The 27450-nt window shown below is 47.4% G+C and overlaps 1 protein-coding gene across 2 annotated transcripts in view; it reads right to left on the bottom strand.

Moving 5' to 3' along the window:
• Nucleotides 1-2792: 2792 nt before the first annotated feature.
• The window catches only part of SLC39A14 (solute carrier family 39 member 14), a 47970-nt gene continuing 23312 nt past the window's right edge, over nucleotides 2793-27450 (bottom strand). The window contains exons 2-9 of one of the 2 annotated variants that reach the window (XM_070416571.1): nucleotides 19758-20026; nucleotides 17466-17652; nucleotides 16498-16667; nucleotides 12070-12192; nucleotides 11152-11340; nucleotides 10819-11026; nucleotides 9528-9712; nucleotides 2793-5958 (exon numbers count right to left, since the gene is read on the bottom strand). In XM_070416571.1, the coding sequence (XP_070272672.1) occupies nucleotides 5812-5958; nucleotides 9528-9712; nucleotides 10819-11026; nucleotides 11152-11340; nucleotides 12070-12192; nucleotides 16498-16667; nucleotides 17466-17652; nucleotides 19758-20012 (1464 nt within the window). In that variant the 5' untranslated portion in view covers nucleotides 20013-20026 and the 3' untranslated portion in view covers nucleotides 2793-5811. Of the gene's footprint in view, nucleotides 5959-9527; nucleotides 9713-10818; nucleotides 11027-11151; nucleotides 11341-12069; nucleotides 12193-14159; nucleotides 14330-16497; nucleotides 16668-17465; nucleotides 17653-19757; nucleotides 20027-27450 lie in introns of both variants that reach the window. The other variant, XM_070416570.1, reaches the window with a different exon arrangement.

Below are 27450 nucleotides of genomic sequence, written 5' to 3'. Positions count from 1 at the left end.
TGGAATACCCCACCTCCCAGGTTAAGTAAATGTGTTCACACAAAAAAAGAACCAAATGCAGGATAATATGTATTTTAAGAGTGCATTTCACATTTAGAATTACGTCATCAAAAGATTTGTCAGATGCCTCCACTAGGAATTTCCTGATGGCCATGTTCCAAAGATCTATAATCAAACCACAGACAAGAGAGGAGGAGGGAGTCCAGAGCCTAGTGGAAGAACTACTTCTTGGCTTATTATTGCCAGAGTGAGAACACTTTGAGTTGTTCCTAAACTATAATTGACGCTAGCATCTCAGAATCCCACCCACTACCAGGGTCAAAGATTGCTGTAATACAGGAAGGGTAGTCTGCCAACTCCCTTCCTTCATTTAAAATAAACCCTGAATAGACATCTGGCAAGTAGAGGTTGTGATATTGGAAAGAAGAATGGCTTTTGGCTAGCAGCTCTAAACATTTAGCTAAGGGCTGATAAGAACATATGGATCTTTTCCAATCACCATTTTTTTTTTCTACTTTAAATGGAAGGTAATTCATTTTATTCTAGGATGAAAGGGATTTACTTCTGCTGGGATTTGACTTAACCTTCTTCAGAAGTCTAGGTATTTCATACTAGATCACTGAGAGTACAAAAATTTTTTAAGATAGATGATCATTTGTTTTCCCACAAATCAAAAGCCCTGTATCCACATTTGGTGTCTTTATTACTTCTTTTAAAAATATATTTTATTGATTTTAGAGAGAGGAAGGGAGAGGGATAGAGATAGAAACATCCAGCAGCTGCCTCCTGCACACCCTCTACTAGGGATTGAGCTCACAACTGGGGCATGTGCCCTGACCGGAATCCAACCATGACCTCCAGGTTCATGGGCCACCACTCAACCACTGAGGCACACTGGCTGGGCTCTTTATTATTTCTTGAAATGGATTTTGCTCAAATCAGATCTAACATCACCGAATAGTAAAGAGCATGCAGAAGCAACACAGTAGATATTCACCTTCCACGAAAAAGGTCCTAAATGGCCTAGCTGGTTAAGAGTATTATAAGACCTTGGCTAAGATCAAAATCTTAAACTTCTTAATGACCTGTTTACTTTGCGTAGCTCTGTTCCACAATCACCTCTCAAAAGGAGGACCAGGTAACAAGGCACAGGCAGAACCAACACCAGCGACAGGAAAACACAACAGAAACTGCTGCCAGTGGGAAAGGAGCCCATGCTCGCAAACACAGAACTTACAGGCCCTTCACTTGGTCTTTTCATTCATTCTGGGTGGCAGGTGCTGAAATCACAGCAAGAAACCAGATATAGCCCTAACCGGTTTGGCTCAGCGGAGAGAGTGTCGGCCTGCAGACTCAAGGTCCCAGGTTTGATTCTGGTCAAGGGCATGTACCTGGGTTGCGGCACACCCCCAATAGGGGGCGTGCAAGAGGCAGCTGAATCGATGTTTCTCTCTCATCGATGTTTCTAACTGTATCCCTCTCCCTCTCCCTTCCTCTCTGTAAAAAATCAATAAAATATATTAAAAAAAAAAAAAGAAACCAGATATAGCTTCACCTAGAAGGAACTTGGTGTGTAAGTCCAGTATTAGGTGGACTTAGCCTCAGAAGGCTCTCTACAGGTGGCACAAGCCAAAGTACAGAGTGAATGTCATTTTAAACAGCAGATTGTAGTCTACTATAGTAGCTAATAGTGCAATTTACCAGTGAAAGACCAATGTGAACCACTTAATCTATTACTCAAGTTTTGAAAAGTGGAAGGACTGCCCTGGCCAGTGTGGGTCTGTTGGTTGGGCATCATCCCATGCATCAAAAGGTTGCTGGTCAGGGTATATGCCAGGGTCTTGGGTTCGATTCCTGGTAGGGGGCATGCAGGAAGCAGCTAATCTATGTTCTGCTCTCACATTGATGTTTCTCTCTTTCTCCCTTCCTCTCTCAGTGAAAAATCAATAAAAATATTTTTTTTAAAAGTGGAAGGACTCAGCACCAATAAGCATTGGGGAACCTCTACCATAGCATTAAGATCACATCAATTCTTTTATCTTACTGCTTATTTTTAGTGCCAAACAAATTCCTAGTCCTGTGACTAAAGATAAATAAGAAAAGGTTTATAACTTAAGTGTTATGACAGGACTTATCCCTGTAAGATATAAAGGAAATGTGGTTTACATGAACCAAATTACTACTCAAGTTTTAAATCGTGGATTTATAACGAGAGAAAAGTGAAATGGAAAGCTCTTTAGGAAACACCACAGTTCTATCATGCAACATCAGTGATGTCACAGGTCCATAAAAGATAAATTAATTATTTAAAATGAGCATGGCCCTAGCTGGCTTGGCTCAGTGGATAGAGCGTCAGCCTGCAGACTAAAGAGTTCCAGGTTTGATTCCGGCCAAGGGTACATGCCTGGGTTGTGGGCTCGATCCCCAGTAGGGGGCGTGCAGGAGGCAGCCGATCAATGATTCTCTCTCATCACTGATGTTTCCATCTCTTTCCTTCTCCCTTCCTCTCTGAAATCAATAAAGAAATATATTTTTAAAAATAATAAGATAAGCCGAAACCGGTTTGGCTCAGTGGATAGAGCGTCGGCCTGCGGACTGAAGGGTCCCAGGTTCGATTCCGGTCAGGGGCATGTACCTGGGTTGCGGGCACATCTCCAGTGGGAGATGTGCAGGAGGCAGCTGGTCGATGTTTCTCTCTCATCGATGTTTCTAACTCTCTATCTCTCTCCCTTCCTCTCTGTAAAAAATCAATAAAATATATTTAAAAAAAAATAAGATAAAATAAAATGAGCATGTTATATTTAAGATTCCTTCTAAAATCCCTTCTCCAAATGTAAGCTGGACCAATAAAACAAAGCTTTGAAGTGAGACACCATCGCCACCTTGTGTTTAACAGCCTTCATTGCACCCACATTATTGCAGAAAAACACAGGCAGGGATTCAACAATTATAGAATATAGCTTTATTTATAGAATCTTACAAACAAAACATTTAAAATCCATAACTTAAGTTATTTTCTTTTCTAATTTATTGTCATAACTCCTGAGTTATTTTTAAAAATACTGTGATGGAACTGCAGAACTATAAAAGGAAATAGAAACAATAAAAACCTAATCTCTCTTGGAAAAATCAGACTTTGTTTTTAAGCAGATTTCCAGCATACTACCATGTGTTTGGAAGAAGACTTACTAAAAACAGGTCATATGATACCCAAACAGAGAAGCCTTTTTTAAAATCCAGGGTGAAGGACCAATGAAGGAAAGCCCCAAGTTGACACTAGACACAAAAGGCCTTTGGAGGCAAAGAAGGGAGGCAACCTGCCTGGCAGGGCGAGGGTGAGAAGCGGCAGGACCCCTGGTCCCAGTTCACTGCTCCTGCATGAGACAGTTTCCTTGCTATTGTTAATAGGAGCTGGTCCATCCGGGTATAGAAGTAGATGATGTGAATGCCAGGGGGGCAAAAGTCCTCAAAATTCACTACCCCTCAGACTTCTAATATATACAAATGCTTTCAAAACAGCAAATTCAACAAAAGTTCAAAAGAAGTCGCCACATTTTCAACTCATGAGGCAGGTCTGTTGCCAATAGCAACATACAATCAGTTGCACGATTTGAGTGTTTTCTCCCTTTCTAAGCTCCAACCAGGACTGGCCTCTGGACTAGTTACAGTTTAAAGAGAATTTCCCTTTGAGGCAGCTGTCTATGAAAGGAAGGTTCTTAATACACATGTGCACAGAAAGGGTAAGCACCTTACTACTTCAATTGTTAAAAAAAATTTGTTAAACACTATATTTTTGAGCTCTTCTAAAACTAGGAACCCATTAACCCGAACTAATTTACTCCAAGAAGAATGGTATTCGTAAGGAATGATCTATAGGGAATGCTAAAATTGTAAATTTAATACATCAATGTGAATTAAGGAAAGCAAAATCTTTTAAAGTCTTAAAGTTTGAGTGCTATTTTCTGCTAGCTCCTGAAAGCAATCTGAGAAAAAAACAAAACAGAAAAGACAAAGAATCAGTAACAATAACAATGTTAACATAAAGTTAGATTCCAACGTTCAAGGAATTGGTTCTTTGGTAAAACTGGACCATAATCCTATCAGGAGACAGACCCGATATATAACCTAGAATCTTGGTAACTGTTTTCCTTCTTCTTTAGCCCATTCTCAAGTCAACAGGCCAGAGAAGGAGGAAAAACTTCTAAAGTATCACCAGCAGTTTTCCTGCTCATCTTCTTTTCAAGAATATTCCTGGTTTGAGGGATGTTTTCAAAGAAGAAAAAAACAAAACAAAACAAGATAGAGGCTGCTTTTAATTCCTGTTCAGTCGGAAGTTTTTCTGGGTAGTAGAGAAAAACTCACAGGTGCTGGCAACGAACCAGCAGTTGTCAGTCATGCACACGAACCAGTTTGCGAACACAACCCCTGGGCTGCAACTGTGGGCACCACTAAGAAAGGCTTCTGGAGAGACTGGCTCCCCAAAGTGGCTAAAGAATCTCACATTATCAATATGATAATAATAAATCAATTCACCTAGTGAACCTGGATTAGCTCCCCTTGAAGCCAGCGTTCTGAGAAGAGGGCTCCACGGTGCCAAGGCTCACAGACAAGTCTGCCAATCCATTTCTGAAGAGAGCTAGAGCAATTGATATCAATACAGGATTCGCCCTTTCTTGTTCGGGGTGAGGACAGTGCCCGTTAAAACCCGTTCACAGCGTACTCAGCGGGCCCTCTGTTCTGCACACACCTGCAGAGCCCAGCCAAAGTTCTGGACCTTGCATCTCACAGTTGTATGATTCGTACTCTTATTCGTAAAATTAGCAAATCCTAAACGGTGTCTGCACGGATTCCTCTTCTGGTACCCCGATTGAAGCTGTACTCTCCTTCCATAAGACATGTGGGCGAGGGGAGGGAAATCGGTGCAGCCTCCCCTCTAACACCAGCATTGAATGTGCTCAGAATGTGCTTCTAGGCAGGCAGCTACGATGGGAGTGGGGAAGAGGAGGTGGAAATCACAGCAAAACCAGTGGATTTGTTGCAGGCCTTCCTTCTCTGCCCTGTTATTAGTGTTACTCTGAAAGAAGGGGAGGTCCAGGTACCTGAACCCACATGTTAGCTCTGCTGGACGACCAGGAAACACCAGGTGCAGCCACAAAATCAGCATTCCAGTGGGCACAAGCAACTGTCCGACAGGACACGCACCATGGGTTCTCCTTCCCTCTCACTCAGGATGACCTCGCCTCCCTCCCGGCCTACTCCTGTCCCAACGTTCTGTTCTCTCTGAGAGAAGAAGCAACTGAACTGATTGAAAATCAGGAACTCCTGTCTCCTGCACCTTTTCTGTAAAAAAATAGGACTATATTCACTAAAAAATGGGTCATTTTGAGGTCCAGGATACACAGATTCATAGGCCCTAAACCATAGATTCACTTCCTGATATTTCTAACCAGGTTATAACTGCTGCCTATATTTTTGCATTGGGGCAAAGGACCCCAAATCTCTCAGCACTGGTTCAGAGAGAAAGGGGCCAGGGTAACCAGAGGAAAAAATGAGGCTTGTCTGCTAAGCTGCATTCAGGTTTCAGAGTCACTCTGAGAAGGAGGGAGAAGAAAGGAGAAAGGTGCTACCGGGAGACTGTTACCAGGCAGCGTATTACTAGCACAAAGCATTTTAAAAACAATTGACATTTCCGTGGAGAAATACAGTCTGCGTCACAGTTTTTAACAGAACTGCCTCTGTTGAGGTGCCTCATGGATGCCGCGTCCGAGGGCTAAGGGGCCAACCGTCAGTTCCTCAGGTTCCTGCAGGGCCCTAGCCGATCTGGATCTGTCCTGAATACATGGTGAGGAGCAGCATGATGGAAAAGCCAGTCAAGAGACCCAAGTTCTGGATGACAAAGGGGACCAATATGCTGCCCTTCCTCTCATCCTCCAGGGCGACTTCATTCATCTCAGGGAACTGAGAAAGGAGAAAAAAACAAGAGAGCTGCAGTTCCGTTCCTAACTTTGTACATCCAAGAGAATTCATTGCAATATCAAGAGTATGCAAATTAACCCAACAAAGATGGCCGTTAAATTTGCATACTGCAGGCGGGGCAGGACAGCGCAATCCGCTGCCCCGCCCCGCCGCCATCCGGGCCTGCCATCTGCCACCCGGAGAGCGGGTCTCAGCCAGCAGGTGGTTATCTCCCGAGGGGTCCCAGACTGTGAGAGGGCACAGGTCGGGCTGAGGGACACCCCCCCCCCCCCCGCAAGTGCACAAATTTTTGTGCACCAGGCCTCTAGTCCTATATAATAAAAGCCTAATATGCAAATTGTCCCCTCAACCAGGAGTTGGACCAGGAGGTCGACCGCTCGCTATGACAAGCGCTGACCACCAGGGGGCAGCATGGAACATGATGGGCGTCAGTGATGTGGTGCTGGCAGCGGGTGGCAGTGGAGGCACTGCAGGCCCTGATGGGCCCCAACAAGAGCCAGACCACAGTGGGATGGTGGAGCAGGTGAGCGGGCAGCACCAGGCCAAGGCGGGTGTGAGCGGGGGCCTGGCCCAGATCAATTGCCCCACAAACAGTGACCAGAGGCGGCAGCGGGAGATGGGGCTGCTGCCTGGCTCCCGGGTGCTGAGGGAGCCGGGCGGGGGCCTGATGACTCAGGCAGAGGGGGGGCACGCAGGGCCCTAGGGGCCCAGGTGCTGCCCAGGGCCCAGAGGTCAGCTGGGATCTGCCCTTTCACACCAGACGCTCACACTTTGATCGCCAGCCAGGCCTAGGGACCGCACCCATGCACAAATTTCATGCACCGGGCCTCTAGTTAAGATATAAAAATACACACACACACACATACAATTGGTTTACAAAGAAAATTAACAGCAATAGCCTCTAGAACTTGAATGCAATAGCCTTTCCCCAAGGCTATTACACTATGGCAGAACCTTGAAAATGGGGTAACAGGTGCTGACCCTTGTGCATTTGAAAATCCACGTGTCACTTGACTCCCACAAAATTTAGCTCTCCCTCAGTATCACAGAGGATTGGTTCCAGGACCCCCACCACACCACAGATACCAAGATCTGTGGACACTCAAGGCCACTATATAAAATGGCTTAGAACAAAGCATATAGTAGGCCCTCCACATCCACGGATTCCCAACCGCAGACTGAAAGTAGTACAGGTTTTTACTGAAAAAAAAAAAATCCATGTACGAATGGACCTGCACAGTTCAAATCCTTGTTTTTCAAGGGTCAACCATACTTTACAACTACTGAGGTAAAACAAAGTACGACATATGCATGTCATCCTTGATGTGCTTAGGTGCTGGCTATAAATAACTGCTTTGATAAAAATAAACTTTTTATTGTGATCCTTAAAAACAGTTGCAAAGATATCTTTTGCTTTCAAAATGTTACTGTCACTTCTTAGGGAAACTGAGCGACTATGCAAGGGGCCAGAGATCGGAGCTATGACTCAAGGCCTCTAGCTGCTGGCCAGCAAGGCAGGCAACAGGACACCTTCCAATTCAAGTGCTGCAAAAAAACCCTCACCGCGGGGAGGACTCCCCATAAGAAAGGAGAATCTAAAATGTTTCCATTGCCGAAACCGGTTTGGCTCAGTGGATAGAGCGTCGGCCTGTGGACTGAAAGATCCCAGGTTCGATTCCGGTCAAGTGCATGTACCTTGGTTGCGGGCATATCCCCAGTAGGAGATGTGCAGGAGGCAGCTGATCGATGTTTCTCTCTCATCGATGTTTCTAACTCTCTATCCTTCTCCCCTCCTCTCTGTAAAAAATCAGTAAAATATATTTAAAAAATAAAATAAAATAAAATAAAATGTTTCCATGGCGAGGCTGGATCTTGGTAGTCTACTCTCATCATCTCTCAAAAATATTATTTTCAGTCCTGGCCAGTGTGACTCAATGGTTAGAGCACAGGCCCTCGCATTGAAGGGTCATGGGTTCAATTCCTCGTCAAGGGCATATACCTGTCATGTTATTCGTTATAACATATAACATCTGTCAAGGCATGTGCAGGAGGCAACCAATTGATGTTTCTCTCTCTCTCTTTCCCCCTCTCTCCCTCCTTCTATTCTGTCTTAAATCCATGGAGAAATATCCTGGGGTGAGGATTAACAACAACAAAATTTATTTTCAAAGGTGACAGAAAACAATTCAGGCAAATATGTCAAAGAAAATGACACGCCCACAAACAAGGTTAGTTATACAAAACATGTGACAAATCAGGTATTTCACTAGCAAACTCAAAACTACTTAAATTATCACACCAGATGTTAGCGGGAACGGTACAATGTATACATCCAGACACTGCTGATAATGCTTTCCATTGACCTATCCATATCTATCCTATCATACTCCCATTTTCAAGGAAGGACCCTGGAGCTGAGTTTAGTAATCATTTTCTTTTTTTAAAAATTAAATATATTTTTACTAGAGGCCCGGTGCAAGACATTCGTGCACTGCAGGGAGGGTCCCTCAGCCCGGCTTGCGCCCTCTTGCAGTCCAGGACCCCTCGGGGGATGTCCCACTGCCAGCTGAAGCCTGCTCTCCACAGGGAGCGGGCCTAAGCTGGCAGTCGGACATCCCCCTCGGGGTCCTTAGTGCTGCCGTGGAGGTGGGAGAGGCTCCCGCCACCACAGCTGCGCTCACCAGCCATGAGCCCAGCTTCCGACTGAGCGGCGTTCCCCCTATGGAAGCGCACTGACCACCAGGGGACAGCTCCTGCATTGAGTGTCTGCCCCCAGTCATTAGTGTGCATCATAGCGACCGGTCATTCCACCATTCGGTCAATTTGCATATTTTATTTATTTATTTATTTATTTATTATTATTATTTTTTTAAACATATTTTATTGATTTTTTTACAGAGAGGAAGAAGAGGAATAGAGAGTTAGAAACATCGATCAGCTGCCTCCTGCACACTCCCTACTGGGGATGTGCCCGCAACCCAGATACATGCCCTTGACCGGAATCGAACCTGGGACCCTTCAGTCCGCAGGATGACGCTCTATCCACTGAGCCAAACCGGTTAGGGCCAATTTGCATATTAGCCTTTTATTATATAGGATTGATTTTTTACAGAGAGGAAGGGAGCGTGATAGTTAGAAACATCGATGAGAGAGAAACACCAATCAGCTGCCTTCTGCAAGCCCCGCACTGGGGATCGAGCCTACAACCAAGGTACATGCCCTTGACCGGAATCGAATCCAAGACCCTCAGTCTGCAGGCCGACGTTCTAACTACTGAGCCAAACCAATTAAAGCAGTAATCATTTTCTTTAAGGACATATGCTAATGGAAACAAGCTTTTTGTTCTTTGAAATCTAATGTCCCTTTAAAAAGCACTGAATTGTATACCTGAAGTAGGTGAACTGTGTGTGGCGAGAATAATTCTTCCTTATATAAAGCTGTCATAAAAAACTCCTAACTAATGTCTCCTTGGCTGTCTTCCCATCCAATGACTTCAATAACCCAATCCAGCATTTGTGATTTCCTCATGGCATAAACTATGCAGGACTTACCATATCAGCCAGAGAAATATACAAGAACATTCCTCCAGCCAGCGCGAAGATCCAGGTGGCAGAGAAGTGGCTGCCGGCCAGGATGCCAAAGGCCATACCCACGTAACAGCAGCAGGCGGAAAGGAAGTTGAAGAAGAGTGCTTGCTGGAGGCTCATGCCAGCATTGAGCAGGATGACAAAGTCTCCTGGGGGGGGAGGACAGAGGTGAGTGCGGCAGTCACTCTAGGACAGTGATAGTGAATCTTTTGAGCTCGGTGTGTCAGCATTTTGAAAAACCCTAACTTAACTCTGGTGCCGTGTCACATATAGAAATTTTTTGATATCTGCAACCATAGTAAAACAAAGACTTATATTTTTGATATTTATTTTATATATTTAAATGCCATTTAACGAAGAAAAATCAACCAAAAAAATGAGTTCTCCTGTCACCTCTGACACTCGTGTCCTAGGTTCACCATCACTGCTCTAGGAGGTGGGACCGAGAGCGCGATGAAGACAGACTGCTTAAAGTATGGATCAAGTCTGTGCGGAAATCAAGACAGCCCCAGACATGAGATTACGGTGACAAGACGGAGGCACCTTCACCTTCGTGTCCTGGAATTATCTCTGTTTGCAAAGCTGGCCATATATGCCCCGGACAAGAGGCTGAAAATAACGCAAAATAGACAACCAACTAGCAACAGCCTCATTTCTCTCCTGATTGATGGTGAAACAGAGAAGCTTCCCTATTCAGAACCACAATGAATGGTATTTTTAGGAAACAAAATTGAGACTGAGGGAAGTTGAGTAATTTTCCCACAGTCACAAGCTAATAAATGGCAAAACCAGGACTTGATCTTGAGTCTCTGAGCCTCCAAAGTCCAGACTTTTTACAACTCCCTCTGATAAAACAAAGGGCCTCCACAAAACTCCCAGCTCATCTACCTTCCTCCAACCACCAGACTTCTAATGGGCATCTCAGTCTTTGGGAGATTAATAGGATATAACAAATGCCAAGCACTTAGAATAGCGTACGGCATGCAGAAAGTCCCTTTCACTACTTTCCGTTACCTTCATGATAAATCTATGAGGGAGGCACTGTTACCTACCTCAATGTATAGGTGAGGAAACTGAGCCACAGCAACTATTAATTCAACTGTTAAGAATCAGTGGTTAGATTTCACCTCGCATTGAATGTATTAATCAATTATAACAAGTGTTCTGAGGCTGGGGAGGAGTCGGCCATAAGAAGGGTGCTCGTGCCAATCATGAGGTGGCCAAGTGGAATGGGGTTGGGGGCATATGCACTCACCTAGCTCGTGCGGGAACTCCTCACAGAGAATGGCCACTGAGGTGCTGATGCCTTGGAAAACAGACACAGTGAAGGAGGCTCCAATGGCCAGGCCGTCGATGAAATTGTGGAGGCCATCGCTCAGGGTGATCATCCAGGCCAGAGTGCCAATATCAGAGTAGCGAATGCCTTTCAGCCAGTAACAGGCACTCTGGGAAGCTTGCAGGTCCTGCAAGGAAGCCGGGCCCCATGGCCCCCAGGTCAGGGGCGGGCGGTGGACCTTCAAGGTAGGCCTGAGTCACCAAGGCCATTAACCCGTAAAGGCCCCCACCCAGCAGCAGATGACCCACTGACCTGGACAGAGAGCGAGCCCACAATGACCTTCTCGTCCATCACAGGCACCTTGCCGTCCAGCTCGCTGCTGCAGTGCTGAGGAATCATGTGGTCCAGGTCCCCATTCTGCAGCTTTTCTGTCACCCCCTCCTCCTGGTCCTTCTTAGAAGGAAGCGTCTCGGAGGCATAATGGCTATGTCCGTGATGATGCTGGAGGGACCACAAGGAGTGGTGAGGGCGACACTCACCAAGACCATAAAGCTTCCTGGGACCTGCTCTGAGTCAAAACTCCGAGCACTGGGAAGACCCCATTCCCACCATCAGAAAAATCCCAAGCAGGCAACACCCACAGAAACCCAGCCTGTTAGAGAGCGGAACCAAGGTGAATGCAAGGGCCTGGCACAGGACAGATACCGAAGCAGTGACCACAGCGCCCACACTCATTCCAGAGAAGCAGCGCTGCTCAAAATATCTAGAGCTTCCCCTTTGCAACAGCTAATTTTATTCAATTCAGCAACTATCTGGGGAATAACTACATAGCAGGCACCAAAGGTATCTTTCTGGATCTATACTATAATAATCAGCCTTATTTCTTTGCGGTCATACTTCATACACAGTGCATGTCCATTCCAGCCCCTCCTTCGTCTCCTAAAGGTATAAAGGTATGTGAAGGAAATCATTTAGAATAAAGCCAAGGGAATAAACTACAGCCTAGTCAAAGGCACACAGGCCAGGCCTGGTTTCTGGTCTGCCCGTGCCACCTGCTATTATCCTCATGAGGCGAAAGGGGTGTCCACTCATGAAACTTGTGGGCTCTGCTCCCCCCTCCCCACCCCAGGCCACTACAGGGGTGCCGAGGACCCACCACCGCGACACACAGTGTTCTGGAGACAGATGCTTGCCCCGGGAGCACCTCTTTTACCAACAACTGGGCCTCACCTCATTTTTCTGCTTAAGGAGCATTTTCAAGATCTTCTCTGTGAAAAAGAAAAGATAGAAACCCCCAAACACCACTGCAGACTTGGAGACGTAATCATCCTTCAGAGGGTCGAAACCAAAGGCCTGTGGACCCAAACAAAGAAAACAAGTTTGAGAAAATAAGCACTCTCCACTGGTCCCCTCTCATCGCTTACCTACTTCCCTGATTGTGTGAAGGGGACAAGCGCACCGGGACAGCTGGCGTCTATCCGTCCCTCTCCAGCGGAAGCTAATTCCTGATGTTTCCCGACTGTCCCGTCGCCAGGCCTCCTAGGGTCTCTCTAGCTTATTTTCTGATGCAACAGACAGATCATCCTCAGAATAGTACTGTCAGGCAGAACAGCCTGGAGACAGTTTTCTGCTTTTAGTGAGGGCTCTGGCCCATTTCTCCATTTGCTAGACTCTACCTGCGAATCCCGTATGTAAAGAGAAGACATTTGTGTTCACCTTCAGTGCTATCTCATGCCCCTGCATGATCTGCCCGTAAACACCAAGGGAGGTGGTGTAATTACACTTTCTAAGATGGGAAATCCACTCCCCAGTTAAATAGCAAGAATTGCGGCAGCTTCCTGACCACAGATCTCCCAGTGACCACAAGGCCGACAAAGCAGACTGTGTTGCTGCACGTGTCAATTTTGGGGGTTCTATTTTGAGTTCTTTCTGGAAACTCTGCTCATTTTGGGGGGTGGAATCCATTGGGGAGTGGACAGGAGTAGAAATCAAGAGAATTCCTTTCTCGAGGATGCCCTGGCCGGCAGTGGGGCCTTGGGAAGGAGTCTGGTGACCTGCTCCTGTTTTCTGACCAGTAACTGCCCCTTTAAGGGAATAAATTCCCTCCTTCTCATGAAGGGGAGAATAAACTCCAGCCTTTTCATGAATGGGTCCACGGTAAAAGTGATTCTAAGTACCAGGAACTCTGGGCTGCCTAAACGGTAGCTGTTTTCCTTTCTGCTTTTAAGGGACAAAATGCAATCTCTGCCCAGTTATTAGTTTTCTAAGCGACATAAAGGTCAAGTTCTAGAGTGGAAAAAACACATTACGATCGACTTTCCAGGACAGTCACATCATCTTAAGTAAAAAGAGGCAATAACGTTCCCCACAGAAGCCAGGACACTGGCAGAGGACAGAGCATGGCTCCAGGGACCACGAGCCTGGCTTCTGGGACAGGGGCTCGGTCCGGGTCAGGTTCCTCAACTGGAAAACGAGTAAGACATTACTCGTTCTCTAGATATTTCAGAGTTTATCTAAGGATCAACTGAGAAAACACAGAACCACATCTTGGAAAACAAAAGGTTAGGAGAAGCGTGTGGCGTCATCTCTGTGCTCCCCGGCCCTGTCCAGGCCTGTCAGGCCACCCGGGGTGAAATGCCTGTGCTGCCGTCATCAGCAGGTCTACAGCCAGGTCTACAGCTGATGACTCCCAACCAGATGCAGCTTCTCTGGGGCCGCTGCCAAACCCGTCTGAGCTCCCTCCTCCTTGTGGAGGGTTTTCTCACTAACCTGGGCCAAGAGGCAAAGGCGCCTTCGCCGCACGTGACACCAGACTTTCTATCTGGATTACTACCTTTGCCTCAAAATGCCCTACGGAGGACGGATCTTTTTATTGTGACCTAGGCGTTCTGTTGAATATCTGTTGTGCGCTAGAGCCATAAATTAGGAGCTGTCAGTGATCTAACTACTCTACATGTTTTCACCAACAGTCAGCACTTCCGAGGCATCAGGCACCTGACAAATATTAAGTCATATAACCCCCGTGACATCATCATCAGTCGGGCCCGCTGTTTTCCCCATTTCACATAATGAGGGAATAGGACAGAGGCTAAGTGATGTGCCAGAAGTCACACGACTTGCCAACAGTGAAGCTGGATTGGAACCCAGCTCTTATACCTGTGCTACACTGCCTACCCTAGCTCTGCCCAGGCTTAGCTTCACCTTCCTGAAGGAAAGCACCTCCTTTCTCTGCCTTCCATCGAACTGGAGGGTCCTCCCACGGTGCCCGCTGTCCCCAGGAGACGGTGTGCTCCTGGGTGAGGGGCCCTGGCTCGCCATACCTCAGGGATGAGCTGGAAGAGGGCGTTGGAGTAGAGGGTGCCAATCGCCAGAGCTATGAAGTAGAGCAGCAGCCTCTTGTAAAAGGTCTTCTTCATGAAGGGCACCACAATGGCCCCCAGCAGGGAGCACAGGGAGATGATGGTCACGCAGAGGAGACCATACCCCCACACTGCCATTGGGGGCGAGCCAGGCCCACCCAGGACAGGGAGAAGGGCAAGCACCCCATGGCATGACAATACCATTTAGGGGGGGAAAGGTGGAGGGAGTGGGGCAGCAACAAGGAAGGTTTTGGTGGGTATTAACAAAGGCAACAAAAAGGAAAATCAGAGAGACAAGTAGGGAGGGAGAGAGAAATAGAAAATCTGTTAGTGATTCAAGTCTGATGCAATTTCCTTTAATTAATTCAGAAGAAATGAAGAGGAATTCAAGATGGCCTTGGAACTCTGTGGCCCCTGTCCCCACTGCCTTTGCTGGCCAGGTCGCAACTGCCAGCTGGTGTGACTGGCACAGGGGGTTGCCACCTCGGCATACAGCCATGGTATGTGCAGGTCTACCCAAAAGCTGCCATGGCAGACGCTGGACCCAAGGCTCCCTTTAATAGGAAACAAGAGCATCTGGAAAGAAACTGATGACCGTGCTTCCACCACATTGCTTTGTGCACCCGACCCATACTGCACAGGAACGTGCACCAACACCCGGGCTCGGTCTGTGGGCACAAGATACAACCAAGTGCAGGGCCGAGCAATGGAGACGATAAGGCCCAATGCTCGTGAATTCCAGATTCTTAACTTCTCACGATGTGTTTGTTTGTTTGTTTGTTTTCCTTTGCTTTGAAAGGGCTCCAGTGTGGAGAACAGAGTTCCAAGATCACCCTGCACAGCAAACATTTCCTCTACCATTTCCCAGCGTCACACACTCCAGTGTGGACAAAACTGGGCCAGATGCGGCACTCTCCTGTGAGCCACAGGGCTGGAGTGTGTACAATTACTCTATTTCCATTCAACAGGTAACCAGGCATTTCATGAACATAATTATTAAAAAATTAATACATTTTATTTCTGGAGCTGAAAAAAATAGCCCAAGATGAGGCCTTCCCTGTGAAGTGCTTCATGGGAATTTTGAGACCAACCTGAGATGGTTTAACTTAAACCAGATTTTTCTCCCATTGTTAAGAAGGAACAGATAAGGTCTGGGCACTGCATTTGGTACCTCTTCTGGCTGAGAGTCTTCTGACTGAGAAAGGCTGGGCGGCCCCTGACACAGGTTCTTTAAGAAAGACCATTCCCCTTGCCCTAGCTGGCATGGCTCAGTGGATAGAGCGTCAGCCTGCGGACTGAAGTGTCCCAGGTTTGATTCCGGTCAAGGGCACATGCCTGGGTTGTGGGCTCGATCCCCAGTAGGGGGCATGCAAGAGGCAGCTGATCAATGATTCTTTCTGAAGAGAATCATCATCATTGATGTTTCTATCTCTCTCTCCGTCTCCCTTCCTCTCTGAAATCAAGAAATATATTTTTTTTAAATTTAAAAAAGAAAAGAAAGACCATCCCCCAAGGAGGTCCCCGCATAATCACCTTTCCTGCCTGAGCTGACAAGTGGGGCAGACTGTCAACCTGGGTCTTATTTCTTTCAGCTCCTCAGTGGTCACAATTAAAAAACAAAATTAAACATTTCCAAACAGTCAGGTAAGGGCACCAGGAAGCCAGTCCTAGAGAAAGTCAAGATGCAAGGCAAGAAGGATGGAGGGCCCCTTCTCCTTTATCTTGTCATTTTCGTTTCATTTATTTGGGTGGAAAGCCTTTGTTCTACGTTTGGCTCTCTGCTACAAATTGTGGCCTGCTTTAAAAAAAAAAAAAAAGGATTGCTCACCTTTTAGGCCAGTTCTACGTATTAGCTGGTAACCTCTTACTTCTGCCTCGTCCCAGATGGATAATCCCTTGGTGGCCACCCCTGAGCATTGTGAGGGCCTCTACTTAGAACAGAGCGCCAAGGGCATGGATGGAGACCACCGGCTGCAACTTTCCTTTTGAGCCCTGCAACTGGGCTTAGGAAAGGCACTGAGGCAGGAGGCCGAGACCCCCCACAGGAGGGCAAATGCTAAGCGCCTTGCACCTGACATCCCCTCAGGGGGCCAGAGTACACCTGGGTGCCCAGGAATGAGAGAAAGCCCTTGAGATCCAAAGTCAGACTCATTTGTGTCCCTTGATGTGAGGGAGAAGTTAATTTGTCAGGGGGCAGCTGTCAGGTGCCTGGGAGCACAGGGCGGGGGGCAGGATGGGCGGGGGGCAGGCTCGGCGGACTCCCGGGGAAAGAGGACGCGCACGTTCTGTTCTACTGCACCTCTGGGATGAGCTGGAAGAGCGCGTTAGAGAACAGCGTTCCAATGGACAGGGCGATGAAGTAAGTGAGCACACGGCTGAAAAACGCTTTCTCCATGCAGGGCAGGACGAGGGCTCCCAGGAGAGAGGCCAGGTTAATCAGTGAGACACTGAGGAAACCAAAGCCCCACACTGTGGAGGAACAAGAACAGATGAGGGCCTCCATTACTGAGAGTGGGTGCTCCTGCTGCCTGGGCAGCCCCCCTGAATCCAGCTGTGGTCAGGGCACACAGAAATGCACCAACCCAGCAGTAGGTATTTGCTGAGTCCGCCTCTTGCTGGGTGCTGCGGAGAAGTCTCAACAAATACTGCACAGTTGCTGTCCAGAAGCAGCTTACCTTTCAGATGGAGGCAGGTGAAAACATGAAAGACTAAGAGTTTTCAAGAACGATAGCAGGAAAGAATGAGGCATGACACAGGGAGCCTGTTCTGGGTATCAGTGTGGGCAGCACAGGCCAGCATGACGGCACTTCAGAAGGGCTATGTGGGCCTGCGGGAGTCATGTGCACTCACAGCCCACGGTGAGTCCCCTGAGGCGGGAGCAGGGGTCCTGGGCAGGGCCGGGAGAAGGATGGGAGGGGCTGACGACAGACCGTGTAAGGTCTGAAATGCTAAATGAAAAGCCCAGGTGTTGGCCCCCTTGTAGTTTCATGAAAACTAAAGTGGCAAAGTGGCCATAAAAAGCAATCCATGGTTGGGCTGGTCCAGTGAACCCAACACTAAACAATGCACTGGCCACACTGGCCCATCTGACCACGTGCACTACCAGCTCTGTAGGTGCAAGGATACCAGTATCACCATCACTCCCATTCACCCCTCCTGACGTGGATAAGCTGGTCACCAGTTACACACTGAGCAAGCACCACTCTCGATCAGCAGAGGTCCACGTGAAGACAATTATGGGGGCCAGACCTTCCTGTCCCAGCTCACCTTCCACTGTACTCGGCCTCCCCTCCTCCGTCTGCTCATTCTCCTCGTTCTCCTGGTTCTCAGAGGAGCAGGCCTGGGAGTCCAACTGCTGGAGGATGGTGGGGCAGAAGTCCTGGAACTCACTCCGCCCGATCTGCGACTGGCTGCTGAGGTTGTGGGCAGCAAAGAGGGCTCCAGAACTGAAGCACTGAAACACAAGCGAAGGGCAGAGAGCCTTAGAACAGTCATACCTTGCTCCAGGCAGTGACCGACTCAGCCTTCCAAGAAAGAATTGTCCAAATATCACTGATTCTGTAAGACTAATCTACAGGGGTGGGAGCAAGGGGGTCCTTCAACTAGAAAAACTGGTAAGTTATCTTAGAGATCAGCCATCGGGTTTATACATATACATACACCACATACAACATCTGTAAGGGCCGCCCAGAGATTCTGGAAGAAACTGAATTCCAATCATTCTTAACAGGATGTGCTTTCTAGAAAACATGAGCCTATTTGTACATCTTAAGATACAGATTGAACCCGATAGCAAATCTGGCTGCGTATCACAATAGCCCAGGGAACTATCCTATTAAAATGCAGATTCCAGATACTTCTCCAGAGCTATTGAGCAGGGGGGGGGGGGGGGGGGGGGCGGCCAGTAGTCAGTGGCCATTGGCCATGAACTCTCCATCCCCTTGGGAGGCAGCAGGGGAGTTGTTCTCACACACTGTTCCTATGAAACATGGCAGTTTTCCTTCTCATTATACTTCATACATGTCAGTCTTTATCTGAGTTTGGATTTACGTGGGTCTATCTCTAGAATCAGCCTTGTGGGTGTGTGGACAAGGGAGTTTCTGGGCCTTCAAAGCTGAGGATTCCACTGACCCCAAGACACTGCTGCTGTGCCGGGAAGCCTCTGGGGTCAGGTTGCATCAGCCCCGACGGCGGCCTCCTCACCACCGCAGACACTCACCACGCCCCTGTGGTTCTGTGTCCAGGCCACATGGGCCCCTGATCTCTCCTTCAAGGCGAAGCTCCAGGACACCTCCCCTCAAACCTGCCTGGACTGTTCTAGCGCACACTCATCTCCCGGTCTCATTCTTTAATCCTACAAGGACTGTCCAATCCACAGCATTTAATGCTTCATGTCAACATCAGCTAACTTTGTTCTCATTGGCTGAGTTCCCCATCTTGACAAAAACCTCTAAACATGACTCATTTTGTTAGGGGCAGGAGGGAGAGAGAATAGTGGGGACTAGCTATAGTTATAAGAAATATTCATCATGTTCTGTTAACCATGATTTGTTCTCATTTAAGAAAGCACATTCTGACCTGGCTGGAAGTTTTATGCCCCTGGACTTGGGAGTTAACCCTGCATTCATTCTCCTTGCCTATCATCATGGAAAGATTAACAACCCTGCTGCCAAGAGAAACAATGGAGTCCTGGAGGTGCCCGCCCTTTGCAACCCCCAAACCCTCTACCCCAGCTGCCTTCCCTGTGATCTGTAACCATTATACCCATTCTTATTCCTTTTGCCTACTTCCCCATGTAATCTTTGTCCTTCTACCCAATATAAGCAGCTGGCTTATGGGGGTAGGAGGTTAGAGCAGATTTTTGTGGATGACCTACTGCTCTCCCATGGTGGCTGCTTAACTGGCTCAAGTAGTGACAGGCAGTCTGGACCCATTTATTGTCCCATTTCAATTTTTCTCTATTTCTCACAACACTCAGCATAGGAAACAAAATAGATGTAAAGCAACTGCTGGCTGAATTCTCCCGGGCTGCCTCAAATAGCCTTAGATTCAGATTAGCCAAGATAATATGGGAGAAAGAACAAGGAGCCAGAAGCCAAAGACCTGGGCCTTAGTCCCATCCCTCCAGGATTTCACTATGGGACCCTCAGTGTTCTGTCCCATAGACTAAAGATTTTCCATCTGCACCTAGAGGTGCCGCGAGGCTCAACTAGGAGAGAGGATGAAGGGCTTTGTAATCTACAAACTCTGTTGGAAATGCTAGCTGTCTTGGGAGCTCCAGCAGTTCCGGGTGATCTAAGTGCAGCTGCAAGGAAGAGTCAGGAGAGCTGAGAACCCCACTTCCTGCTACCCTTTGGTAATGGCTTCAAAACACCCATGCAGGTGGGAAGGCAGCGCAGCTGGAGATTCAGACTTGCTGACGCAGGCAGCGGGAAGAGCTGGCTTCTGCTGTGTCATCAAGGTTTGCCTACCCCAAGCCCCTGCTCCAGCAGCTCAGCTCCTGTGCCTGACTGGACTGTGAGCCCTGAGAGCAGAGTGCTGAGCAGCAGGGAGCCTTACCGTGGACAGGTTCCTCTGTCCCTGTAGGGGCTGGGTGACATTGGCCTGGCCCACACCCACATGCAGGTGGTTGAGCAGGGCCTTTAGCTGCTGCAGGGTGAGGCTGTCACCCTCCCCGTAGCGATGCATGAGGTCCTGCAGGAAAGAGGCGGCACTGATGGCTGGCGTCCCCGTGGACACAGCATGCGTTTCAGGAGCAGCTGTCCATAAGCTGAGTAGGGTCAGCAGGAAGCAGCCAGGGTGTAGCAGCTTCATGGTGATAAGTAAATCTGCAAGAGCAAAAAGGCAGGTGAGGGTAAGGCTTAAAAAACCTACCTCTCAGCCCCCGCCAGGTAACTCAGTTAGAGCATCATCCTGAGACGCCAAGATTGTGGGTTGGATCCCCGTTGAAGGCACATACAAAAATCAACCAATGAATGCATAAATAAGTAGAACAACAAACTGATGTTTCTCTCTGTTCCTTCCTCCCCCACCCCCCTCTAGAGTCAATAAATAAATAAGTACAATTTTAAAGTCCTTATCTTTTAAAGATACAGAAATAATAATGGATTAAATAGTATCTGGGATTTGCTTCCACATAATTAAGGAGGAGTACTGGCATGGGAGTATAGATGAGACAAGATGGGACATGAGCCGAAACCGGTTTGGCTCAGTGGATGGAGCGTTGGCCTGCGGACTGAAGGGTCCCAGGTTCGATTCCGGTCGGGGGCGTGTGCCTTGGTTGCGGGCATATCCCCAGTGGGAGATGTGCAGGAGGCAGCTGATTGATGTTTCTCTCTCATCGATGTTTCTAACTCTCTGTCTCTCTCTCTTCCTCTCTGTAAAAAATCAATAAAATATATTTAAAAAAAAAAAAAAAAAAAAGATGGGACATGAGTTGGTCATTGCTGAACCTGAGTGATGTGTAGATGGCAACTCATTATACTATTCAGTCTACTTTTGTATATGTTTGAAATTCTCCAAAATAAAAACCTAAAAAATTAATACTACCACTAAAATAAGAAAAACAGACTGGGAAAATTACACACCATCAAACATGACGAAGGTTTACTTCTATCCTACCTAAATTAGGGACACACATGGAAAATATGCAGTCTCTCTGGTTTGTTAAGAGTACAAATGGAAACGATGGATAATGCAACTGCAACTTATTAAAATAGCAACACAGATTTTAAAAAAATATATAAAACCAAATGTTAGTGAGGCTGAACAACCACAGAAGATGCGGCTGGTGGCTATAAAATAATGTGACTCTTGAAAAGCTATGATAATAGAAGTATTTAAATCCTCTGAATCTGTAATTCTACTTTCAGAATTTACAGTCACAGAGCAATTCAAAAACAAAAAGGCTACAGGCAGAAAGATGTGTTAGGGTGAAATTTAACGTTAAGAACAATTATGTAGCAGAGTTAAGAACTGAGAAGGAGCCGAAACCGGTTTGGCTCAGTGGATAGAGCGTCGGCCTGCGGACTGAAGGGTCCTGGGTTCGATTCCGGTCAAGGGCATGTACGTTGGTTGCGGGCACATCCCCAGTAGGAGATGTGCAGGAGGCAGCTGGTCGATGTTTCTCTCTCATCGATGTTTCTAACTCTCTATCCCTCTCTCTTCCTCTCTGTAAAAAATCAATAAAATATATTAAAAAAAAAAAAAAAAAAAAAAAAAAAAAGAACTGAGAAGGAACAAAGAAAAATGAAAGCTTTAAGACAGTAGGACACACGATTTTTCATTTGTTAAATCATTTCCCTTCGTACAGTTATAATTTAATTAGTGAAATAAACATCAGGAAGGGAAAAGGAGGCTCCTACTTAATCCAGACCCAGGACCCAGCCACGGCAGTTGTTTCCACGCCTCCCTAACCATGAGGCCTCGCTGTGGGTCACACCACCTCCAGCCCCTGCTTGCGACAGAGGAACTACACAGCAGAGTGGTTCTGTGGTGGGCAGTTAGACAGACATGAGCAGAGCAAGGACGATGGGCCAGGTACAAAAGGTCACCTGGGTGGAAACCCCCAGGTGCTTAGCAAGGGACAACCAATTGTAGGGTGACCTTTCTTCCTCTAGCATATTTGCTGGCCATGCGGTTTGGACCCCCTGACCTTTCCTCCCTAGAGATAACATCTAGACCTCAGTCATATTTTAGCTCCAGGCCCAGATAAGCAACAGAGCCGGCCACAGCTGTCCTCAGGACCAGCTGCATTGGATAATGACCCCCTGCCCTGGTGCAGGCCAATCAGTGGAGACCACAACCCTGAAAGGACACCCCTGGAAAACTGCTGAATATGCTATTGAGATCTTCCCCTGGGACCTCCCCTAAAATCTCCACCCTTAAAACCCTTAGGACACAGGACCCAGTGCCTCTCCCTTTCCCTGTCCCTGCCCCAGGCACCTTCCCGTTAGCTCCCTCACTCCCAAGCTCCAAGGGCCCTTCCTTGACCTCTGTAACTTGTTTCCTAAGCCCTTTTCTTCTAGGAATCACTTTTTCTACCTCTGTGATTTTATAAATAAATATTCTCTTACAGTTTGGGTCTTGGCTCTGAATTTTTTCCTAGCCAGAACCCAACTACCAAGGTTGCAGAACCAAAGTTAGGTCTGACCCCACTGGTCAGACACCTAGTGCCGTTCCGGCCGCCTACAACAGCTCAGAGCAGGCCTGTTTGCATCCCGGATCTGCCCCTTACCGGCTGTGTGATCTCCGGTGAGGTATTAACCAGCGTCAACATTCTAGAATCACCCAGACCAGCGATGGCCTTTGGTGTCAGAAAGACCTAGCTTGAATTCCCGCAATACTGCTTACCCAGAGTGACCTTGGCCAAGTTACTTTGGCTTCTCTCCACACTTTGGTTCTCTCAGCTATAAACTTGGTAGCGCTCATTGGATTACTGTGAAGATTTACTGCAATGAGCTATGATAAGTCTACTGAGTGCATGGGCTTTAGAAAGCACTCAATAAAGTGTGGCTATTACTTTAAGACTTATAATTAGCAGAGTCCCTCTACTTTGACTCCTTCTCAGCCCAGATACTGAGCTGCTAACAGAAATATCCCTTTGGCTGACTTTATTTATTCCAGGCCTGTGGCGCGCACATCACACCAGTCCCTGACCGCAAGCACATCTGGGACATTCCAGGCGGTATGGGGCATACACAGATCTGAGGCACAAAGCATCACTCTTTATGGAATATACTTCGAGTCACACAAACGAGTGGATTGGGTATCACAAAAACCATGCTTCGTAAAAGTGTTACTTTGAGACTAACAACTCTCAAATCTCCACCAAGAACCAAAAGTTAAATTATGCTGTGCAGGGTGGATCTTAGCCCAAAATGGCTAAAGCCCATTGTACAAAGAAAGCTGTTCTCCGCCTGACCACACCCATCTGTCTAAGGGTCAAAATGAAGAGCTGCGTGGACTTAGGAGAGGCAGACAGGCAGAGAGGCAGCTAGCGCTACCCGTGTGCACCTTGCTTTGCACTGATATTCATGATTCCTGTAAGAGAATCGGGACACTTACACTAAATGAGGAGACGGGTTCAGAGATTAGGAAACGTGATCCATAGCCAGCAAACAGCAGTGAAGCCAGAAACTAAATTTTTCATGAAAGGAAGCCAGGTCTGAATGACACTAAAGCCAGGGCACTCTTAACCACTATCCCTGCTGGATAGAGACACAAAAATACACACCCTGGTTCCCATGAAGACCCACAAAATCCTGCATCCTCTGGGCAGACGGGCCCCAGTTCCTATCAGCCCAGGAAGCACCGGTGCAGAGGAACCTCCAGATATGCCTCAGCAGCTGGCCTGTATTTTAGGGCTCCTTCTATAGAACCACTTCAACAAAAACAACTGTTCTACTTCAGCTATAATTCTCAAATTTATCTGTAGCAACTTCAAAACATCAGAAAAAAACAAATATAAAAATCTCTTCAAGCATGAATTTTAGCTCTACCTGGATTGGTATTCATGTCAAGGTCAGCATTTAATAAGTATTGGTTCTTCACTGACCCAGTGGCCATGGCAGCCTGGAACGGGTGGGTAGATTCAGCAAGAGGAGCCTTCCTGCCTGGCCAACACTCTGACGAGGCCCACCCCCCAGAGCCTAATAACAATGGGAGGGTAGTAAGAAGTCCTGGTCCAGGCACCTGAGAGTTGCTCAAGACACTTCAAATTCAAGTGACCCTGGACTTCTGGCAGTCACGAGAAGGGGAGCTTTCCACTCCAATGCAGATTTTTCTTCCCTTTACCTACAAGTTATTCTTAGAAAAAAGGTTTCTAAAAAGAAAGAAGAGAGGCCAAACACACACACAGCTCTTGGTATAGCTGGATGGTGCAGTTGGGCAAGTCCTTGCCGTGTGGCCCCAGCTGCAGGAGGAAGCCGGGCCTACTAAGGCCATGGAAACGGGCGGGCCAGTGGGCTGCAGTCCTCCCAAGGAGCTGAGCCCACTGCCCTCAAGGACACCTTCCAGGAGTGGTAAGAACAGCATGTGGGACAGGGCATCAAAGGACGTTGGAGAGCCCTAACTGGTGTGGCTCAGTGGATAGAGCGTCGGCCTGTGGACTGAAGGGTCCCAGATTCGATTCTGGTCAAGGGCATGGACCGTGGTTGCGGGCACATCCCCAGTAGGGGGTGTGCAGGAGGCAGCTGATGGATGTTTCTCAGCGATGTTTTTGACTCTCTATCCCTCTCCCTTCCTCTCTGTAAAAAAATCAAAAAAATTTATTAAAAAAAAAAGGAAGTTGGAGAGACAAAGGCTTGAGGGTGCCGTTGGCTCAGAAGACCAGGCTCTCCCACTAAAGAGAAGCTGCAGTCTCCCCACTCCTTTGTTCACTTGGCTTGGGTTCAAAAAAGTCAATTATTTTAGTGCCTTAGCTCAATCTCCAAGGCGCTAGACCCAATCCTTGGGGGGCTGGGGGAATGAAAGACCTATGAGGAAGCCTGACCGACCCTCTGTGGAACTTCAGAGGTGCCCTTACCATCTTGGAGGCTCCTAAATCAGAACTTCGCCGCGCGTCACCTTCACTTGGTCTAGAAATGTCTCATCTTAGAAGCCGCACTCTGTCCTGTGGACATACCTGACTGCTGGATTCACCATGCTGCATTCTTTCTATGCCCACCTCCCCTCTCAGAGGGGAACAAACATTTACTTCTCTTTGGGGTGACAAAGTAGTGACATGCCATGATGCTTGGTCCAGAGGGTGGACATTGATGTGAGTAGAACAGGCAGACCTGTGGGGCCGGGAGCTGCTAGGCCTCAAAACATCCACTCCCTTCCCTGACCACCAGCTGACTAGCTAGTCCACTATTCTCAGATTCCTCTGGGGCCAGGAATGACATGTGGAAGGTAAGATCAAATGCTCCAGAGACAGCCCGGCTGGTGTAGTTCAATGGTTGAGCATCGACCTATGAACCAGGAGGTCATGATTCCATTCCCTGTCAGGACACGTGCTGGGGTTGTGGGCTTGATCCCCAGTAGGGGGCATGCAGGAAGCAGCTGATCAATGATTCTCTCTCATCATTGATATTTCTATCTCTCCCTATCCCTTCCTCTCTGAAATCAATAAAAAGGTGTTAAAAAAATTTTTTTTAATGCTCCGGAGACAAACTTGGCTAAGGCATAACTGTTTCCAAGGCCAACTGGTAAACCACAGAAAACGGGTAAGACATGTGTTTGAAATCCTACCCAATATGTTGAGTTGGTGCCCCCTCAAAGTATGGGCTATGTGGGAGCACAATACATTACAACGCTAGAACTCTTCAGCTGCGGTTTCAGGCGGCTGGGGTAGCAATCCATGCAAGGGCAGTCTGAATTGGGTCTTTTCATAGCACTTTATATAAAATTGAGAAAAGGCTGGCTGCTACACCAAATAATGACCCTGGGGGCTGGAGGGGTGGATGAGGGGTTGTAGTGAGCACGTGGGAGGAAGGGGATGCTGTAGTGATATGAATGATGTTCCCAGAGTGCTGGTCCCACTTCTGACTGGCCTCAGTGAATCATCCTGAGCTTCCCCTCAACTGTCTTCATCCCTACTTGAAATCCCAAGAACATAAAAAAGGTGTGTAGTTACCCCACTGGCGTGGCTCAGTGGTTCAGTGTCAACCTATGAACCAGGAGGTCACAGTTCAATTCCTGATCAGGGTACATGCCCGGTTGTGGACTCAATCCCCAGTAGAGGGCGAGCAGGAGGAAGCTGATCAATTATTCTCTCATCATTGGTATTTCTCTCTCTCCCCCTTCCTCTTAGAAATCAATAAAAATATATATATGTGTGTGTGTATACACTGAGTGGCCAGATTATTATGACCATTTGACGTTTTTGTAGGCAAATTAGCTATAATTTCCCACCGAGGTTGCTAGAGGGCCAGATCATTATAAACGTCTAAATAGTACAACATATCTAAGTATTGTTGCTAATCAAGTTCATCCTATCATGTTGATGGTATATCCCAATGGAGATGGCTTCTTTCAACAAGACAATGCGCCATGCCACGGTGCTCGTATTGTGCAGGAGTGGTTTTAAGAACATGAGGGAGACTTTACCTTGCTTAGGTAGCCCCCACAATCACCAGATCTCAATTGACCATTTGTGGGACGAAGTTCAAAGAGCCATCAGGCACCTGGTTCCACAACCATCAAATCTCACAGAATTGGACAGTGCTATTCATCAGGCATGGTGTCAGATTCCTCGCATCACCTTTCAACATCTCGTGGAGTCAATGCCAAGAAGAATCGCCGCAGTATTGAAGGCAAAAGGTGGCCCAACGAAGTACTGATGGGGTGGTCATAATAATCTGGCCGGTCATAATAATCTGACCACCCAGTGTATATATTTTTTTCTTTTTAAAGAGGTGTCTAGTTCTTTTACTTCCTCTCAGGACAGACAGCTGATGTCTCTGAGACACCTGTGGCCTCCTCACATTCCTCCAGGGCTGGGAGCATCAACGACACAACCAACTACTACAAGGCAGCTCCTACCCCTCTGGGGTTCTCTCCCACCAACAGCTCCTACCCCTCTGGGGTTCTCTCCCACCAACAGCTCATCTCTGCAGACCGTCAAGTAGACTGGTCTTTCTACAGTCCCACCCCACCCCATCAGAGGGCTGGGAATTGTCAACCTAACAGGACCATCTCCCCAGTGGACATTCCCAAAGGCAGATGGCTCTGAGTGAGTCCAGGGGCAACATTCCTGAGCCTCCCTGGGGAGACATCAAAAATCCCTGAAGCCTGCAGGCAACAGACACAGCCAGGCCTCGGGTGGAGGTGGAGGTCCCGAGGAATCAATATTCCCGCACTTACCTTGCTCGGTTCAGGGGGTGATACTAACTAGGGCAGCACCAACTTTGGCAACAGAAGGCCCATGGGCTTGGTGTGAAAAGTCCAATTTGCAGCGACTCCACGCAACTCACTGACCTCACCAGGTTTGTTTCCTCATTTTGGAAAGAGGAAAACAAACCCTCGGGTTTATGAGTAAGGAAGTTAAAGAATGTTGAAACACTATATAAAAATAAAGATTTCTGAGGTAAGATGGAGAATTGAAATGACATCAAAAATGTCCTTCCCCTGATAATTAACATTTGAGTAAAAAAATAAAATTAAAAAAGCAAGCAAGAAAAACAGTCACCAAGAGCAGCCAAACAAGGAGATGGGCAAACTCTGATATAATAACTTCAAAACCATAGGCGAGGAAAGGAATGTGGAGGCA

The sequence above is a fragment of the Myotis yumanensis genome, unplaced genomic scaffold, assembly GCF_028538775.1.
Source record: "Myotis yumanensis isolate MYYU_CA2020_CCGP unplaced genomic scaffold, mMyoYum1.0.hap1 SCAF_5, whole genome shotgun sequence".
Lineage (NCBI taxonomy): Eukaryota > Metazoa > Chordata > Mammalia > Chiroptera > Vespertilionidae > Myotis > Myotis yumanensis.
The sequence above is the reverse complement of the archived record's forward strand: the minus strand, read 5'-3'. Positions and strand labels throughout refer to the sequence as shown.